Source organism: Pollachius pollachius, assembly GCF_949987615.1.
Source record: "Pollachius pollachius genome assembly, chromosome: 3".
NCBI lineage: Eukaryota > Metazoa > Chordata > Actinopteri > Gadiformes > Gadidae > Pollachius > Pollachius pollachius.
The window spans coordinates 36,151,946-36,173,200 of NC_136936.1; the positions used below are offsets into that span (position 1 = coordinate 36,151,946).

The 21,255-nt window shown below is 43.6% G+C and overlaps 2 protein-coding genes across 2 annotated transcripts; both read right to left on the bottom strand.

Annotated features, from left to right (window-relative positions):
- Window positions 1-13,560, bottom strand: LOC307072867 (kelch-like protein 9). Its single transcript, XM_079732405.1, has 11 exons — window positions 13,176-13,560; window positions 10,284-10,337; window positions 9,766-9,923; window positions 9,205-9,383; window positions 8,650-8,782; window positions 7,730-7,926; window positions 6,893-6,968; window positions 5,809-6,402; window positions 5,209-5,388; window positions 4,078-4,191; window positions 1-2,435 (listed from the first exon to the last, which is right to left on the bottom strand). Exons 2-11 carry the CDS (start codon window positions 10,286-10,288, stop codon window positions 1,951-1,953), a joined length of 2,121 nt encoding a protein of 706 aa, XP_079588531.1. The 5' UTR covers window positions 10,289-10,337; window positions 13,176-13,560; the 3' UTR covers window positions 1-1,950.
- Window positions 13,561-14,742: 1,182 nt separating this feature from the next.
- hao2 (hydroxyacid oxidase 2 (long chain)) lies at window positions 14,743-20,989 on the bottom strand (the record flags this gene model as incomplete). The annotated part of the gene is made up of 8 exons (XM_079731207.1): window positions 14,743-14,798; window positions 14,994-15,063; window positions 15,975-16,133; window positions 17,137-17,355; window positions 17,616-17,905; window positions 18,233-18,384; window positions 19,134-19,286; window positions 20,931-20,989. The coding sequence occupies 8 exons, from the start codon at window positions 20,987-20,989 to the stop codon at window positions 14,743-14,745; spliced, it is 1,158 nt and encodes a 385-aa protein (XP_079587333.1).
- Between the last annotated feature and the right edge of the window lie 266 nt (window positions 20,990-21,255).

Genomic DNA, 21,255 nt, shown 5'->3' on the forward strand with positions numbered 1-21,255 from the left:
TAAGTAGATATGCTGTTTAATGTAATGCAACTTTTATTAATATCTTAATATTATCAACTGTTAGAAAGAAAAAACAAATCATTGCTTCTAACTACACTTACAGTTAAGTTATGACTCACATTAAGCTGAAACAAATACCCTTGCTTATTGATGAGTCCACTGTAAAAATGTCTTGCTGGTTTCAGAGTTACAACCTATGTCAACTAAAAATTTAACTAGTCTTCTTCCCTTCACATCAAAACGTTTTTTGTAACACTAAATATTAAAGGAGACATATTATGGTGTTTTCCCAACAAGTAAACATAGTATTTGAGTTCCAGAAAACATGTTTTTGAAGCTGTTTGCTGGAAATAGCTTTTAAGAAGAAAAATCTTGCCTATACAACTATTCCCCTCTGTTTCAGTCCCTTCAGAATGCGCTGTTTCTGGTGTCTGTAGCTTTAATGGAAATTAGCTGCTGCCCATTGACCAATGAGCTGTCAGACTGAACCACAACATGGAGGAGAAGGGATTGTTGCCGTTTGGAATAATAATAATATTATATATGGGTATTTATATAATATTATATCTAATATCACTACCAAAAGTTATGTGCGCCTCGGGTGATATTATGAATCATAAAGACTGCGTCTGACGTCTCTGGTACTTCCACAACAAGTGAAGACTCGTACTGGGGGTTATCTCGGCCATGGTTGAGAAGAATTGGGGGAAAGGTAATTGGGCCTTTACTCTCTGAAGTCCAATGAACCGTGACATGGAGGAGAAAGGGATTGTAATCCGGGAGCTGAGCAGCCGGACTGCCGCCGAGCTTCCCGCTCCGGCGGTGTACTCCGGGAGCTGAAGTGCCGCCAAAGCTTTCCGGGTGCTCCGGCGGGTGTCCTCCGGGAGCTGAAAAGTCCAGCGGGCGTAGCTCGGCGGCAGTCCGGCAGCTCAGCTCCGGGAGTACAATGCCTTTCTCCTCCATGCCTCCTCCTCCGGATTGCCGCCGAAGCTTCGGCGGCAGTACAGCAGCTCCGGTGGAGGGAGCTCGGCGGCAGTCCGGCAAAGAAAGGGATTGTACTCTCCGAGTTCCCCCCTCTGGAGCTGCTCGTCCTCTGGTCCACAAAATCTTAGCAATGCTCTGATTGGAGGGGAGTGGGGAAGTGGGAGGTAATATTCAACTGTGCCCCCTTCCTACATAGGAGGGAGCGCCGAAACTGACCCGCTCGTTTGGTAACTGTAGGCGGGGTACTTTCAGAAATGCATATCTCACTCAAAAGATCATGTACAGACTTTTTTCAAAGTTTGTATGCGTGTGGGAGCACCAGAGACCCTAAACAAAACAACCCAAGTCCCAGGAAAAGTGTTGTTTTCATAATACGTCCCCTTTAAAAGCATAGAATAATTTTAACAAATTGTCCTTGAAAGCACAATAAAATATAATTTATAAAAGTCATAAGTCATGGCATTATATCTGACAACATACATATTGAAACTCAAGAGTTGATTCACCACCCCAGAATAATTTAGCATGTTAACATTAGCTGTTTATGTAGCTTCCTGCAGGCATAACCAACCCAAATCTCTGCCACAGGCAGAATGGATCTTTTCAGCATTATAACTAAAAATTATTTTTCTAAAAATTATCAAAAATATATTTAAAATATTCTTATTTTGCTATGCTATCCGCATTTTCGTGTCATTTATTCATTATGCGCCTGATGTAAAAGGACCTTAAGACAGAAACTCTCTCTAGATATTGGATATCTTATGAAATCTGAATTTGATGGGGTGTGATGTTTTCAATTAGGAATGGCAATCCCATTCCGTTAGACATAACAATATCCTGTTTGGGGTCAGCTCTTTCACCAACCCTGTGTTTTTCTGTCAAAGTCCTTGTAATCTCTTTGTGGAGGCAGTTTGATAACAGAGACACGGTCCCCCCTCTGACTCTGAGACATAGCCCCCTCAGTCAGCTCTTGGCGGTGGGCAGCGGGCAGTCCTCGTCCACGCAGTCCTCTGGCACGTGCACCCTCATGGCGCACGCCCTTATCCCCCCCAGGGGCTCCAGCACGTTGAACACCCTGTCCCACGTGTCCTGCTTTGGGTCGTAGCACTGCACGACGTCAACCATGCAGCGGCTGTTCCAGGAGTACCCCCCCACCACGTAGACCCTCCCCTCGAACAAGGTGACCCCCACGTCGCTCTGGCCCCGGGGCATTGGGGCCACCGCCGTCCACTGGTCCGCCGCGGGGCTGTAGAACTCGCAGCTCAGCACGTCGTCGTAGTCGCTGGTGGAGCCGAAGTGGTTGCCCCCCATGACGTAGAGGCGGTCACCCACCGCGCACATGCAGTGCAGGCCCCGCAGCTCCATCATGTCGGCGCGGCGCGTCCAGGCGTCGGCCGCCGGGTCGTAGCTCCACAGCTGCTTCTGGAAGGTGTCCCTGGTGATGCCGCCTAGGGATGGGCAGGGGGATGGCGGGGAGGGGGACGGAGCACGTGGAGGGTTAGGCCGAGGAGGAGCATGGTGATTAGGGCTGGCCCGGGAGCGGCCCAGACGAACAGGGCTCTGACTAGACCAATAACAAAAACCTGCTATCCGCTAGGATATATATGGCGATAATTAATCCACAAACTAGGACAGTGTTCAATTAAATTGTTGCGTAGCATTGTGTAGTTCAAAAGCACAAGTGTTTTCCGTTTTTATTAAGTTTGACAAGTCATATTTAGCTGGTGACCCATCTAGTGTGTGACGCTATAATTCTAAAGTTAAGTGTGCGTGTGTGTGTGTGTGTGTGTTTGTGCATGTGTTATCAATGCGCACACCCAAGGCCATTAGAATCGTGGCCTCTGGTGTAACAATGCAGCGTTCCCTGTCTCTGGTGATCTACTTTAAACAAGTCCTGGTCATGTGTACAAACTTCCCCTCTTTTTGGGTTCTTTCTTCAAAATAGCAGGGCTGTTGTGGTGCCAAGGTTCATGTGTTGTTGTATCATGCTGGATTATGTCATGTGCCTGTGTTGTTCATGACTCTTTTCTTCAGTTGTTTTTCACGTTTAGAAGCGGAAACCCAGACCTCACAGCCTGACTCCCTCTCTCGGTTCATCACTCAGGTCTTTGTACTGCTCAGAGATTCAGATGTGGGATTGGCGTAAACAGGAAGGAAGTGGGCTGAAATGTGCGACCGATAGTCTATCACAAAACTCCACGCACCTGCTCCCACCGAGCTTCTGCCTCTTGATGTCAGAGCACTCCTAAGCCCATTTATTCACAAGCTGCTCTTTATATAAACGATTAAATCCTCATACACCATGACCTGGAGTCACACAGGGACTTTGGTGACCATGTGAATTAATACAAAGTTGCTTTGATATTCATGTATCTATGTTTCCAATATTCTGGGTTCAATGAGGAGGTTTACAGTTGAACAGTCAATTATACTCAACATATTATTGTTGTTGTTTTAAGACCACCCTAAGGATGTCAAACAATTGGGAAATGAAAACAACACATTGTTTATATTTATTTTGTCTTTTTCCTTTTTGCCTTACAGGGACCTTAAATAAAATAGTGACAATAGTAACAATAGTGGCTACATTAATTGGAAGGTTTTGGTTCTCTGTAGTGTTTCTTCAGGAGTGCAGTTTGGTGAGTGACACAGCCAGGACCTGTGGCTTAAGACCGCCATGTCTTTAGACAGCACTCTGACCCAATTTAACCACAGCCGTCGCTACTTCCTGCATCTCACTTCTGTTCTCACAGCCTGTCACTCTAACCTCCCATGCAGGGTTACTAGTAAACCGATCCCGGAGTTAGCAACAGCACAGACCAGAGGCACTGAGTCCTGTGTTGGACCCAGAGGGGGTTCCCAACGGCTCATCCAACACGCTACGTCTCTCTCTGCTTATGGAAACAGAGATTTCTTTATATTTTACTATTAGCTGCTGCACCATGTTTAAGTTTGTTTACATTATATTATGCTACTACTACACTATACCTTTTCTAAGTACACCACAGGGCACTACCTTTGCATTGGTATTAGTTTAGTCTTCACAGTATACTTATATACAAGAGGTCACGTGAACTGTTCCTTCATTACCTGAGACATACATGAGGTCGCCGTGCACAGATCCAGCGTGACCGTAGTGAGGTTCAGACATGTGACTCACAAACGTCCAATCATTCCTCTTCAGGTTGTAACACTCCACGCTGTCTGGAAACGGAGGAAGAGATCGAGATGGATTCAGAAAATATCTTTCTGATGGATTTAACATTTGTGATAATCATGATTTTACAACACAAATGAACAAGATAAGGGAAAAGAACAAGGCTTGTCAATCTGTTACTATTGATGTAAAGAGTGTTCTCTGTAACTTAATCCGACACTAAAGTCAGACCTGCAACATCTGTGGCAAGGTACTTGAAACTTGTGCAGAGCAATTCTGGAGCACTACTACACTGTACAGATACCATCTCAAAAAGCTTGCAAGCAAAATCTCTGAGTGAGTCAGGCCCAGCTCATGGCCTTGTAAAACCAGCAGGGCCTGAGGATGACACCATATTGGATTGTTGGATCTGAATTTGTTTTATTCATTAACTCTGTTTTCTCTGTGGTAGGTTGTTAGAACGAGAAGATTGCTGGTTTGGTCTCTGATCTCTCGGGTCGAGAGCCTAACCCAAACTGCTCCCATAGTGTTGTTTGGTCAAGGTTAAGAGTTAAGCTTTGTTTACCCAAACCCAATGTTTTCTCTTTGGTTTAGATCTTTACTGATCTTTACCAATCATCATGTCACAGCCTCTGTGACATGATGGTTCTGTGTGCACTTGGATTAAATCAATGAGTAAAAATATAAAGAGAATACGTATACAAACATACATATCATTGTATGTGTTGGATGATGGGCTGTGTGTAACTTTATGGTCAATAAACTTTTGTTATTTACATTTTATTAGCAGATAATGAATGCACCAGATAAGACTAATTTTCCTGGAGACAATAAAGTCAATCGTATCTTATCTTTTCTGATACATGTATACTAAACAGGTTTCTCAACAACAACTGAAAAGGTGTATACTTAACCCGCGGCTTACAATGCCTCCCATTTGTAAGCCCTTTTAATATTATTCAAAGCCTCCCAAATCCTTTTAAATCAGTGAAAATGAAAACCAACACATCGACCTTGCTGCAGATGAGAGGTGCATCCCAAGGTCAGGTTATAAAGAGCCTCACCGATCTCTCCGGACAGGTTCCTCCCCCCGACGGCGTACAGCCGGCCCTTCAGGGCGCTCAGGTGGAAGAAGGTCCTCTTGGCATTGAGCGAGGCGATCTGCAGCCAGCGGTCGAAACGCGGGTCGTAGCGGTACGCGCAGTCCAGCGCTGTCTTCCCCTTGGTGTCGTAGGTGCTCTGGCCTGAGGGGGAGACGGAGGATGGAGGAAATGGGTTAGAGCCGTTGTTGTGTGTGGTACATCTATTACTTTTTGTTTGATGCAAACATGGTGGAGCACTTGGCACAGAAGGTGAGGCAATGCCCCTGGGAGCAGAATTAGGCATTCTAGTTGCAAAATGAATGTTTGGACTATTTCACACGTCTGGTCTTTCAACTCCATATTTGTCCATATCTCCAACAGGGGAGGATGCTCCTAACTCATTACCACTATATGGTAGGTAGCAAGGGCGTAGGAACCGGGGGGGACGGAGGGGACGCATTTGTCCCACCTAAAAATTATACCGGATCTGTCAGGTTTCCGATATGTGTCCCCCCCAATGTTAAACTCATTCCTACGCCCCTGGTAGGTAGTGTAGTAGTGCACAGTGGTTGCTGCCCCTACCTCCCACTATGAAGAGGAAGCCCCCCAGCAGGGCCACCCCATGCTGGTAGCGGGGGACCACCATGGGCTCCAGGGCCCTCCACAATCCGCTCTCCCCGTCGTAGAGCCTCAGCTCGCGGCTGACCACCAGCTGCTGCCGCATCACGCCCCCCAACGCCAGCAGGTGCATGGCGTCTGAGCGGATGCGCGTGCGCTCGGTCTGCAGCGTGGGCTGCAGGAAGGGCATCATCTGGTAGTTGCTGGCCTCCAGCAGCAGGCTGACGCACGCCGCATCGCTGCGCATCAGCGTCTCCTTGCCCGCCGCCGCCCCCGCCCCTGTTCCCTCCCCGTCCCCCTCGTCCTCGCACTGGGAGATCTGGATCAGCTGGCCGGGGGTCATGAGGGGGAAGCGGATGTGCCGCATCAGGGTGTAGATGGAGGCCCGGCGGCAGGGCGCGTCGTGGTTGAGCCAGGCGCGGGCGATGCCGTACAGCTCCATCTCTGAGAAGCCCTTCAGGGAGTCACTGGCCAGGGCCTGGGCTATGCTGCTGGCCGACAGCTCCAGGTAGCGGGCGCTCTGCACCAGCTCACACAGGTTCTGGATCACAAACTCACCTGGATGGGAAGGGTTAGGGATAGGAGTTAGTTAGTTCAGGCGGGGGATTTGTTGGTTCTGGGTTTGAAGCTGTCTGTGTGAAGCTTTCCTTTGAAATGTACACATATTCTTTTATCTATATATTTTTTGTCCCCATATTTTTCTACCAACTACAAATCCCCCTTTTTCATTTCAGAAATCAGGTAACGTTACCCTACCGGCTCCTTAATGAGATGTATCTGAATTCACTGTAAGGAGCTTTGGATAACAGCGTCCGCTCAATGACCAAATAGTGAAATAGTACAAAAAAACGCTTCGCGACGCAGATTATTATTTTTTTTAACTGCTTGTGGGGCCACTACGTGTCATCGAGGAATGGCGCCACGGGCGACTGCCCGGTTCGCCCGTGCCTAAAACCACCACTGTACAGTCTGGAGAAAAGTCAAAACATTCACATGTGTTAATGCAGATACTATTTGAGTAAGGTAAAGAGGTAATATAAAAACACACCTATGTTCTCCTGCACATCCTCCAGCAGCAGATCAACTGCCACACGCTCCACCTCCACACAGTTATCCACCGTGATCTGACACACACACACACACACACACACACACACACACACACACACACACACACACACACACACGCGCACACACACACACACACACACACACACACACACACACACACACACACACACACACACACACACACAAATCATTCACTTATCCGTCATCCATAAGGCCGGTTGGGTTAGCATCCATAGGCCCTTTTCACCTACCGTCTGTCTTGGTTCTAAACACATTAAATCCCCCACCCAGCTGGCATTCAGAACCAAGTACCCAGATGGCTAGTAGGTGAATACAGCTCTGACATTTGTTAAGTTGTACCTTGTAGGATTTCAGAAATGTTGAAACTGCTGTGAAATTTTGGAAATAATAATAATAATATTATTATATAAATAATAACAATAATAGTAATTTAATTTAGCACCGTTCAAGGGACCAAAGGACTCTATACACGTAGCAGAATGCTATAAACAGGAACAGAAAATAATGAGAGCCCAGGATGTCCAAAAATGTAGTTCTAGCGGCTGGGGGCTGCCACACTGAAGGCTTTGTTCCATAAATTCTGCATGCTGGGGTGGAGGGAGAATGGATATCTAGTGCTACACTAACACAGTAATACTATTAAAAAATATGGCATATCATTGTGTGTTGTATTGTATGCTTTGATTGTTCTCAGCCTCATGTTCAGCCTCTGGTAATTTATCCAAAGTGTCTTGTGCTTGTGTGTGCCTGTGATGTATGCTACGATCAGAGTGGCCTGTGTCCTGGGACTCACCTCGCTGCTCAGTAGCTGATTGCAGAAGCCCAACACGGGCATGACCTGCAGGAAGTTGGCCGCCTCCAGCGTGTCCTGCAGGTTGGCCATGTTGAGGTTGACCCTGGAGGTGTAGATGAAGTCTATGACGTTCTTCAGACCGGCCCTGGTCACTCCATGGAGCTTGATCTCCTCCATCTCCTGCTCCCGCATGCCTCCTGGTTCACAGCCGAAGGAAGACACAAAGAAAAGTTTAAAGGGGGCCTTGACTCTAGCGCATCCATCAGATAGGACATGTTACATCATTTGTTCATTTGATTATTCAGAAACTGGCATTGCGGTATCAATTTATGTATCTTGTATTATGCACCTATTCACAATCAGTACATTATTTGTATAAAATAGAATAGTTAAATATGAGAAAAAAAAAGATATATATATATATATGTCTGTAGTCTAATTGCATTATAAATATAATTTTTCTCAGTTCCTCAGAGACACTTAGGAAGAACCAGACAGACTGAGAGACTTGTCCCAGTCACTCACTATAGAGATATGGTACTGTTCTGTGGATTTATGATAGGGGCGGGTCACTGTTGAAAGAAATGCAGATCACATGACAAAAATATGTCCACACTTCCTCTTTTCCTCACAGACACAGGCAGAAACAGTCACAGTGGGGACTGGGGGTGGAGGTGAAGATGTGTCCTCTATGCAGCTCATATAAAGATTTAGCGCTAGTTTGTTTTCCTGTGTATTCTTGTAGTTAATGTAAGCTTGTAGTAATGAGTGTATTTGGGTAGCTGCTAGAAAATGTAAATGTGATGCTGACTGGGTTTGTGGTATTTCATCAGTAGTGTGTTCTTTGATGTGGATCTATGTAACTCTGTGCGTCTGCCGTACTGTGTGTCTGGAGGTGTGGACAATAGCGGCTGTCTCACCGGTGAACATGGCTTTGAAGTAGTCGCTGGCGGAGGCCATGATGACCCGGTGAACGGGGAAGGTCTCGCTGGCGTCGCCGGCAACCAGGATGACATCACACAGGGTCGTGTCGCCGCGGAAACAATCCAAACCCTTTGACAGAGTCAGCTGTCAAAGGGAATCCGCAATGTATCTCTCTCCTATCCTTCTATCTATCCAAGTATCATTAACCCGTCAACTCATGCCATCAATATACATGTATGCATGTATGTATGTATGTATGTATGTATGTATGTATGTATGTATGTATGTATGTATGTATGTATGTATGTATGTATGTATGTATGTATGTATGTATGTATGTGTCTGTCTGTCTGTCTGTCTGTCTATCTATCTATCGATCTATCTATCTATGTATCTATCTATCTTTCTATCCATCCATCTACCCATCCATCTACCCATCCATCTACCCATCTATATATCCATCCATTCATCCATTGATTAGTTTATCAATCCATCCAGTCATCCATTTATCTTTCCATCCCTGTACAGTACATTGTGTTCTTCCACTGTACCTGCAGGAGGTTTTCACCATGCTTGTTGCTGGTAAACAACTTTGACAGAGGCCTTGGTGGAAGCCTGGGCTTTTGTTTAGAAGTTGACTGCTTGGGTGGCCTGTCTGTCAGAGCAGAGGCCTGAGGTTTAGGGGCTAGCACCGGTTTGGGTCCTGGGCTCGGAGGAGAGGGCCTTTCAGCTGGGAGATCAGAAAGATATGTTGTCAAGTTATTTATTCATTCTGTGTTGTTGGAATAGTCTCCCTTAAGGCTTCTGGTGCACCATGTAAAATGTATAGACAAAGATGTCGTTGGTACCACATATAGACTCAGAGGTGTGTCGTGTGTGTCATTGTTTATTAACTGAAGAACAATCAAAGCATACAATAAAATTTGGACACGCTTCTAAAAAAAGGATAATTTTGCATGACGTAGTTTCTAAAAAGTTCAAAGTAGGCATGGGAATCTTAAATAGGCCTACAAGGTTCGTAAACATTGTTTTTGTGTTGTATTTGTCAAATATATTGAGCACATGATGTACCGTATACTAAGAGTTGTAGATTGGTTTTCAGTAGGTAATACCTTGGGCTGCAGGGGGTCTCGGCGGCGGAGCTGGTTGGTCCTCCGGAGGTGGCCTGGGGGCCTCTCGGGCCTGTCTCTGGGAGTCCCGGGAGTGTCTGCTCCCAAAACGGGACAGTGTCCTGTGGAGCCTGCTGGGTCCACTGTCGTTCCCACCCCCGCTATGAAGGACACGGAGCAGGTCATTATCACCTACAGGACTTTATATATATATCATCATTTACCATGTTGGGACAGCTTTAACAAATGTTACTTAATATGTGCCACAAGTATCAAATAGTCATTCATAGTTAATGTTTGTATTAGTTTTGATTTGTCAGCACATTTAATTGTTTTGTAGACTAGCTTATGTAAGCCATTTTTCACCGCAGGCCAGTTAACGTAGGCTAGCTTATAGGCTAGGTTAAAGGCTAGCCGATGCGGGCCAGCTGATAAAGGCTACAGGCTAGGTAACAGTCTATTTTATTAAGTAAACTAGGTCATATCCCTTTACTTAACCCCCCCACCTTATCTTATCTTACCCCATCTGATTGCCATCGTTGGGACGCTGGTTGTTTTCACGCTGAGAAGAATTCCTGAGTGCAGACAAAGAGAAGAGTAAATACAACAGCTATCTGAAGTCAGTCCCATGCAATATTTCCAACATGTTTATCTTGTCAATCCCACAGCAGGGAGTTTGGAAGTTTCTAAATACATTTGTCCAGAGGCGTTCGGTTGTGAAACTTCGATCAAGGCGTCCCATGAATGATTTAGTCTCCTCAAAACCCATCGGGTCGGCAGCCAAAGATTTACATCGTAGTATACAATAGTTTGGAGACTTCATCAGAGAATCACGCCTTAATCCAGGTCTTTATGCATTTTATCTCCAAGCTATCCTCTGCTTTTTTTTATGTGTCATTCTCTGTAGCAAAGACAGTTGATACAATGTGGGATGGTATGGTCTTATCTTTATGACACCTGAAGAGGTATACTATTATCTAGTACAGTGCAATGGTCAAACACATGAACAGCACATCAAAGTTTTTCCTGCTAATCCTGTGAATACTTCCCCGTGAACTCAGACGATTGGAGGCCAATGTGGTACGAAATAAGACAAATGAAATCTATTTCTAGGTTGAAGTTTATGTGGTTGTCTTACAGTAAATAATCAGACAAAAAAGAACCATGAAACCTTGAGAAAGAACATAAGATGGATCGATCCCCCCTTTCCAGCAATGGCTAGGAGGGCTACACTGAAGATGTGGGGATGTTTCACATCTAGATGATGCTCGTAATGAGAATGAGTGTTTCTGTGTTCCACCACCTTTTATTCTTCTCATCACTTCCTTTAGACAGCAGTACACAATGTAGACTGTAATCTGAAATGACCGGTCATTCACCATACTTTGTAGGGTTGCAGGAATGCCGAGTGAGTAGGGTCAAAGGTTCTGCGATCAAACCCTAAATGTCTGCAGCCTAACCTTTAGTCATCCATGAGCAACACGCCCTAACCTCCTACCCTCTCCTTAATGACTTGTCTCTGTGATATAACATGTAGCTCTATATACACCAGTCAGACCGTTTATTTGGCCGTGCACGGCCAGGTCCCAGCTAACATCATGTATTTGCTTCTTTCCGCAGTACAGTAGATCCCTAGTTATAGAGACTGCGACTGGGTCCAACTCTTGCCTTTCTTTTCATTTACAAACTGTTGTCAGTGTATGCTAGGTAAGGCCTGGGCGTCTAAGGCTACAGCCCCTAATGTTTTATGAGTAGCTCAAGATCCAAGGAATATAAATATATACATTAAAAAAAGAATCATAATAAAAATAGATCTTTGAACATTATGATAATAATTTAAGCCCTCGAAAATAGTATGATATCGTGAATTAAAAATGCATCAATGTTTTATTTTATTATGGCTTTCATGCAGAAGATCTACATCACACTACTTGGCACCTACATTTAGTTTGACTGAGAAAATAGAGAGAGAGAGAGAGAGAAAGAGAGAGAGAGAGAGAGAGAGAGAGAGAGAGAGAGAGGGAGAGAGAGAGAGAGAGAGAGAGAGAGAGAGAGAGAGAGAGAGAGAGAGCACCGATTACAGGGCTTGTCATTGCACTACGATACGATACGAAACAACTTTATTAATTCCCCTAGACGGCATGAACTGTATCATAAAATTGTGTGTGGTTGTGGATGCGTTAGTTAAGGATAGTTTTATATTCCAATTAAAGGAGACATATTATGGTGTTTTACCAACAAGTAAATATAGTATATGAGTTCCAGAAAACATGTTTTTGAAGCTGTTTGCTGTAACTCATATACTATGTTTACTTGCAAATAGCTTTAATGCAAATGAGCTGTTTCCCATTGACCAATAAACTGTCAGTGTGAACCACAGCATGGAGGAGAAGTGACTGTTGCCGTTTGCCCTGGAGCTCTCTATATAGAATATAATATAATAATAATAATAATAATAATAATAATAATAATAATAATAATAATAATAATAATAATAATAATAATATAAAAGTATTTATATAATATTATACATATTATCACGGCCAAAAGCAATGTGCGCCTCGGATGATATTATGAATCATAAAGACTATGTCCGATGTCTCTGGTACTTCCACAACAAGTAAAGACTCGTAATGGGGGTTATCTCGGCCATGGTTGAGGAGAATTGGGGGAAAGGAACTTTGACCTTGACTCTCTGAAGTCCATATTGAACCACGACGTGGAGGAGAAAGGGATTGTACTCCCAGAGCTGAGCTGGAGCTGCAGTCCGGCAGCTCCGCCGAACTCCCTGCCAGGCAGTCAAATGGCAAACTGACAAATTAAACATCTATTTTTGTATGGAATATCCCTAAATCTGAAATGCACAAACATCTCCGCCCAGCGCTCGTCCGCTGGTCCACAAAATCCTTCCTACGTAGGACGGGGCGCCAAAACTGACTCGCTCGTTTAGTAACTGTAGGTGGGGTACTTTCAGAGATGCATATCTCACTCAATGAATCATGTACAGACCTTTTTCAAAGTTTGTATGCGTGTGGGAGCCCGAGAGACCCAAAACAACACCCCAAATCCCAGGAAAGGTGTTGTTTTCATAATATGTCCCCTTTAACTAATATAGAAAAAAAGACATTCAACTGTTAATCTCTAGTCTGGTACTGTAGCATGTCAATAAATGTTTAATGATAGCAGTTGTGAAGTATTCTGCTTCTACTCAATACTAATACTGACGATGAAAAGCGACAACAAAATATTACATCACAGACTCCTTTAACCTTGAATGTAAACAACAGTTTTTGAGTAACAAAGTTTTCAATAGTTGCTAAGCACTTTGTGATTGCATATCTGGAACGACGCTATATAAATAAATCTCCTTACTTAGTTACATCCATGTTATGAATATGAAGTTATGAACTTACCTGAAGGAAATCCTCTGAAACAGACTGGCCTTGTTTCCCCCCTCCAGCCTGACGTTCAGTCAGCAGGCCCGTAGGACCACCTCAGAGAGAGAGAGCCTTAGTCTGACTTTGCACGACCACCTCACAATGAGAGAGAGCCTTTGTCTGACCTCGCACGGCCACCTCAGAGAGAGAGAGCCTTACTCTGACCTTGCATGGGCACCTCAGAGAGAGAGAGAGCTTTAGACTGCCCTCGCTTGTGCACCTTCGAGAGAGGAAGCCTTCGTTTGTGATCTCGAACGTCCAACAGAGAGCTTGTCTTGACAGACTAACCTCAGAGAGAGAGAGCGAGAGAGAGAGAGAGAGAGAGAGAGAGAGAGAGACCACCATGTTACCTCACATGACCAATTAAGAGAAACAGACATGTAGCATGTAGATTCCCACGCAGTTTGAATATTCTTCTGTCTTCTGCTAACCGCTCTCACTTCCTGTGTCACTTCTCTTTCTCTCTACCACTAACTCTTTCTCACCGCCTCTCACTCTTACCCTCAGCATCTCTCTACCTCTCTCTCCGCTGCAAAAATGCACTTGAAACTTGTAATGCACTTTAATGTTTCAAAACACATTTCTCATTTGTGGTTTGATGGTTTTGATCATTTCAATTATACGTTTCATAGATAATAATATATTGTTTAGCTGTGTTTCATGTAAATTGTTCAATATGGTTGCCTGAGAGGTAAAAACAATAAGTTATCTAAATATTACTGGTTTAATTCAAGTAATTGATTTAATGGATTGTTACCCTCCATAATTTGTTTAATCTATATAATATAATAATAATTACAATAATTTATTGTTTATTAATTAGTTTATGGGATGACTATGAGCTGCGTCCCTGTAGGAGACTGTATATTACTTTCAGTTAAATTGTTTTCAACTGCACTTCTGACCACTTCTGTCTTTAAACCACACTGTCTCAGCTGATGAACCACACCCTTTAATCTGACTTCCCCCCGCTGTTTTTACTTATAAATACTGTCTGTCTCTGACCCTTGGTCATCCGACTTGGTCAGACTGGTCCTCAAGAGCCCCCTGAATCAAACTGGAAGCATTGGTCAACAAACACCACAGTCGCTGTTTTTCACAATGCAAAATACTTTATTGTTTTTCCACAAATGCTCTCCAAAACACTCCCATCCCTCCTTGAGTTTGTCCACCATCCTCTATCCTCCGTATGTCCGTATGAAAAAGCGCCTTCTGCAATTGTGTGCACTTTCGCCAGCCACCTCAGTTAAATGGAAATGATTTGCATCCTAGCAGTAATGTACCCTGCTTGACCTAATGCCGAAATGTAATCATGTTATACTTTATTCCCAAACTTATTTAATCAATATTTAATCAAATCTCTACACCTAACCACAACCGCAATTCACAAGCCTCAAATTAATAACCATGATCTGATCATTGATGATTTTTCATTTTCATGTTTCATGTTAAACACATGTCTAATGTGGTGTGGTTGGTTTTAAATAAATAGTGGTTCTGATGTGTTGCAGTGTGAGTCAGCCTCACTGTCGACCCCTGGTGGTCAGAGCTTGGCGAATTGAATCAGGTTCCGGTTGATCTCCGCAACATTCCTGCATCCTGCCATTAGAAACAGAAAAGTTTTTAAAGCCAGATTTGATGTATTTAAATATTGAAAAGATATGATAGAGGAAAAAACTTGACAATATTTTGATTAACCGATTATATTTTATGTAAATTATTATTATTTATATATTATTTTATTTTTGTTTATCAATTTTATATTAAATCAGTATATTGTCAGAGTTGACTCACCAGATAGAGCCATTGACAAGCGAAACTCATCATTGAGTATCTGCAGGACCTCTCTAACTCCTTCCTCTCCCTGTTGAAACAAACACCAACATCACACCAAGCAAAAGATACAGTCAAGACCCAAACATCAGCACAAATGACACAAAACTATAGATACATACAATAAGACGATCGCATATTACACAAAACTATAGATACATACATTAAACACCAGCACACATTACACCAAACTACAGATACAATAAACACCAGCAAACATTACACCAAACTATAGATACAGTAAATACAGCACACAGAACAACAAACTACAGATACATAATAAATACCAGCATACATTGCACTAAACTATAGCCACATACATTAAATATAAACACATTACACCAAACGTTAAATACAAGACCAGCATACATTACACCAAGCTATAGATACATAATAAAAGGCAACACACATTACACCAAGCTAAAGAGAAATACAATAAACACCAGCACACATTACACCAAGCTATAGATACATAATAAAAAGCCACACACATACCACAAACAGCAGATACATACATAAACAGCAGCACACATTACACCAAACTTAACGTAAATACAATTAAAAGCACGAAAACAAACTAATGATAAATCGAAACGGGAAAATTCCAATCCAAGGAGTTTAGTCAGAACGCAATGCTACATTAATGTTGCATTCATGTAATTAATGGGACTACACCAACGATGACACTTTTACAGCTATTACATTAGGCATGATTCAATCAAACACTACAGTAAAATATCTTCACCCTGTTAGATACTTGTTTAAACTACACACACGCACGCACGCACACACACACACACACACACACACACACACACACACACACACACACACACACACACACACACACACACACACACACACACACACACACACACACACACACACACACACACACACACACACACACAGATGCATTCTTAACCCCAGACCTTATGTTACCTTGTAGGCAAGCCCCCATACGGCTGGTCTGCCAATGAACACGCACTTGGCTCCCAAGGCCAGGGCCTTCAACACATCACTTCCTGTCCTGATCCCGCCGTCCAGGTAGACCTCGATCCTCCCCTGCACCGTTTCCACAATCTCAGACAGCACATCGATCTGTAGGGCAGACAGGTGTGGGTCAAGTGTAACTAAGTGTTGGGTTAGGTGTACAGTTGGTGTGTTAAAAAAACGGGTTAGCTAATAGGTGTAGCCTAAGGTTTCATGACAGGGTTTGTGACAGGTTTAGCCATTTGTTTGTGTTTAGTGTTTGGTTATTTTAAACGTGTTTGGTTCAACTAACAGATGTTGGGCTTAGCCAACAAGTTTAGCAAACAGGGGGGTCATCCCTCTGTTCCCCAGGTCCTATGTTCCCCGGGTGCAAAGGGTTAGGGTCAGGTTTAGGGTTAGGGTTAGGGTTAGGGTGAGGGTTAACCCTAAACCTAACCCTAACGATAACCAATCGGAGGAGAGCCATTCTAACCAATCACAGGCGAATCAGAGGCGAAATAGGCGGTACTTGCCCCTACCATCCTACGGAAAAAAGATTTGCTCACAGGGTCCTATGTTCCCCGGTCACATACAAAGCGGGGAACATAGAACCCGGGGAACATAGGTACGCTCCCCAAACAGGTGTTTACCTAACATTGTGTTTGGTTTAGCTAGCAGGTTTCTCTCACAGGTGTAGGACGGTGTACAGTTGGCATGTTCATCATACAGGTGTTCAGGTTAGCTAACAGATCTTAGAGTTTGCTAACAGGTTTAGCAATGGTGTTGGTTTAAGTTCAAATGTGTTGAGTTTAACATGTCTTGTGGTTTATATCACATGTGTTGCGGTTTGAATACAGGTTTTGGGTTTAGCTAACAGGTATTGGGCTTGGACAGACAGATTTAGGTTGGGTGTAGTCGCAGTGCAGGTAATGCCTAGGTTAGACGTAGTTAAGGTTAGGTAAATGAGGTGTAGGTCATGTCTAGGTTAGATGTAGGTCATGCCTAGGTTTGACGTAGGTAAGGTGTAGGTTAGGTAGATGATTTGTAGGTGAGGTGGAGGTGACGTGTAGGTCAGTAAGTGTAGGTTATATGCAGAAGAGGTGAGTCGAGTTGTGTCAACGGGTGCCCGTACCGTGGCTGGGCCGCCGTCCAGCTGTCTCCCCCCGTGATTGGACACTATGATCCCCTGGACGCCGTGCTCCACGGCCAGCTCGGCATCCTCCTTGGTCAGGATGCCCTTGATGATGATTGGCAGGCGGGTGAGGGACTGGAGCCAGTAGATGTCCTTCCAGCTAATGGATGGGTCCAGGGTGTTGGCTGGGATCCCATACTCCTCGGAATCCGTAAACTCCTGTTCCACAGGTAGGTACGCTATTTCAGATTTATACCGTTACTGTAGCTTATCCTGATTATAATACTGCTAATATACTGTTTCTGTAGCTGACCCTGATTCTACTTCTGCTAATATACTATTACTGTAACATATCCTGATTCTACTCCTGTCCTGTATATGAATTAGCTGTATGTAACCTTGGACAAAAGTAATAAAATTGTGAATTCCCTTTAGCGACAGACTTTGCCCAATAGACAGTAGACAGTAGACTGACGTACCGTGACCTGGAACATCCCGTCTAGGTTTTTGACCTTGAGGTGCGGCGGCAGTTTGAACTGGTTGCGTATGTCGTTGCGCCGCTTGCCGGTGTAAGGCACGTCGACGGTCAGCACCAGCGCCTTGTAGCCGAGCGCCTCAACACGCGCGACGATCTGCTCCGACAGCTTGCGGTCGCGGTACACGTACAGCTGGAACCAGCGGAAGCCATTGGGCGCCGCGGCGACTATCTCCTCCACGGAGCAGGTGGAGTAGGTGCTGGTGATGTAGCAGGTGTTGACCGCCTCCGTGGCTGGAGATACGACACAGGAGTGGCAACGTTTTGAAGGTGTTATACATGGGTATAACACGTATAACATTGCGCATTCCTGAACACCTTACCCAAGATTTTCTAGCGCACTAGAGTTATGAATGAGCCTGATATATATATAAATATATATATATATATATATATATTTATATAAAATATAAGAGTGCCTGTTTCAAATACTTCAATTCGTCTATCAATCTGTCCGGCTCACTATTTGTGATCTACCATTTAGATAACACTCCATTGAAAACATTTACAAAGAACACACACACACAAGCTAAAAAACTAACTTTAACAACGGTCCATTACCTCTGGCTGTGGCAACCTCGCCCTCATGCCAAGCCAGGCAGTGGAAGGCTGTCGGTGCTATTCCCACCGGGAAGCTGATCTCGGTGCCTTGCACCGTGGTCCGGGTGTCACTCACCGATACGTCTCTCAGGATGCGGGGCCTGAGACGGATCCTGAGGCGGCACAACAGGCAAACAGTGAGGAGGACTATTCATAAGGAGGAGTATTCATAAGGAGGAATTCACAATGTAGTTTTGATGCCTAGCATAGCATAGCATTACATCTCTAATATACAATAGAAGGGTATCATCCCGTGCTGTATACTGTACTGTGTCCTTTCCATAATCAGTGGTATTTTGTTATAACAAAAGTAGTAGTTAAAATGGTAATGTCAAGATGGTGGAATGGTGAAGAAGTGGATGAATTGTTTGAATGGATGGATGGATGGAGCTGCAGGAGGACTGCATTCTCCTGTAAGAGCACATTTGCATAAGCATTTGCAACCTCTTAGTTCCAATGAGCTCCATAGAGTGGCATATTCATGAAAATATAAGCCTTATCGGATTGTTTTGACCAATGTTTCACCTCTAGGGACAGTGAGTTTATCGCAACTAAATACAAACAGATTCGTATTTTTTTCATGAATAGGGCACTCTATGGAGGGAATTGCATCGAAGAGGTTGCAAGGTCCTCTTAGTCGCTTGTGGTTCGATGGATGGATAGGTTGATAGAAGAAGAATGGACTGATGGATGGTTGATGGATGAATGGATAGGTCGTAAAAGAGAGGATGGATAGGTCGATGATGGATGGATTTAGGGTGTATAGGTCGATGGAGGATGGATGAATGACTGGAGGATATATGGGTGGATAAGGGAGAGGATGGTCGGACAGAGGATGGACATGAGAGTGGTGTGAGAGTACCGTTTGTAGGCCAACAGGTTGTCGTCGCGGGTGCAGCACTCGTCCGCCCCGGCAGCGTAGTAGTCCCAGGTGGCCTTGGATAGGTGCTCCTTGGCGTACTCCTCAAAGTCTGTGAGGCACACTAGTGCCATCTCTGCACAGCGCCCTCCCTCCCTGCAGGGGGCGCAGAGCGCAGCTTAAGAGGGACAGCAGCTTCACAGACTCATATGGACTTTATTTCCCATGATGCATTAGAAATGGTTTTGTTTAAAAGGCAATTTGAAACGGTTAAGTTGAGGTATAATGTGTTGAGGTTAAGTTTGTGTATCAGGTTAGAGAGTGTTGATATCAGGTTCGAGATGGTTAAGTGTAGATATCAGGTTCGAGATGGTTAAGTGTAGATATCACGGTAGAGATTGTTACGTTCCAATGCAGTCAGAATTCAATGCATCATGGGAATAACCACCTGGAGGGTAGTATAGTTCCAATATAAAAGAGTGTCTCAACAGCGTTGAGACAGCCTATAAACATATCTATATATAAATATCTGTAATGAATACTTTAGATACTTTAAAATAAAAAGGATCATACTTGACTTAAGAGATCACTTTGCACCTTTCACTTTTGACTGTTTAACTGTGCAAGAGATGCAACACACTAGTTGTATCATCATCATAACAAAGAGGCTTATTGCATCATCTTCATAGTATAACATACTGACCTAGCTACCAAACAACCTTTCAGTTAGGGAGGAGCAGTCATCCAGAGGCTCATTCGGCTGAACTGTTAAAACTATTTAATTTGTTGGCTTTCAATAACTGATGTGTATAGCTTGATGAATTGCACATGCACAGATTTCTGTTTTAGTAAAACATAAGCAGTAGCAATGGGAAACAAAAGTCCAACAGTTAGTTAACTAAAGTATTAGATTAGAAGGAAGTTGTTTAACATACCTCGAATATAAATGAAAGCTTTAAAATCTACAAATCCAGTCTGCTGCAGAGCCCCATGGTTTCCTCACCAGTAACTCACTATGGGACTTTGAACTCTGCCCTGTGAAGCTAATCTAAAAACAACTGCACGACCAAACCATTCCAGGGGAAAAACAAACAGCTAACCACACCAGCATTCATCTATCAAATACAGGAGTAGGCACAGAAATGTTTAACTATTACCAAGTACTACCAATAGGCTACTACAGTATGAATCATACTTTAAAACAACTCACCAATACAGCAGTATCACTACCACATTTCCAATACCCTCTCATACATAGCATCACATAAACTACACAACAACACAGTAGTATTACTACCACTTTAATACTACTCACTATAGCATTAGTATCACCACCGCTTTAAAATTACGCACTATAGCATTAGTATCACTACCTCTTTAAACTACTTACCAATATAGTAACACTAGTACTTTTAAAATACTCAACGATACAGCACTACCACTGCCACATGTCCAATACCCTCTCATACATAACATCACAACAAAAGATTACAAAACAATACACTAGTATTACCCAATACTTAAAAAATACTCACTAAAACAGTCATATTGCTATCACTTTAATACTACTCACTATAAGATTAGTATCACTACCACTTTAAAACTACGTACCAATATAGTAACACGAGTACGTTCAAAATACTCAACCAAACAGTAGTATCACAACCACTCTTCAACTACTCTCCAACACAGTAGTACCACTAGTACTGCCGGAATTTCCAATCTGGGATAAACAAAATACATCTTATCCTACCAACTACTCACCAATAGTAGTATGACTAGTACTTTGAAAGTACTCACCAATCCAGCTGTGCCATTTCACCACAGTAATTCAGATTACTTCGCTTAAACAGAAACATATCCCTGTTTCCATGACGATCCGTAGAGCCAATGCAGTGCTTTTGTGTGGATGGGAATCAGACCTCCATAGCCAGCCCTGCCCGTGACCCTGCTCTTATTGTGTACGTGCTGAAAATGTGCTGATTGTGACTGTGGGCCAGATGGCGTCCTACAGCCCATAATATACTGATGTACAGAACACACTCCATACACACAGCCACACACAAACTAGACCCCACACACACTGCTGCAAAAAGGAATGGACATAACACTCATGCACACTGAA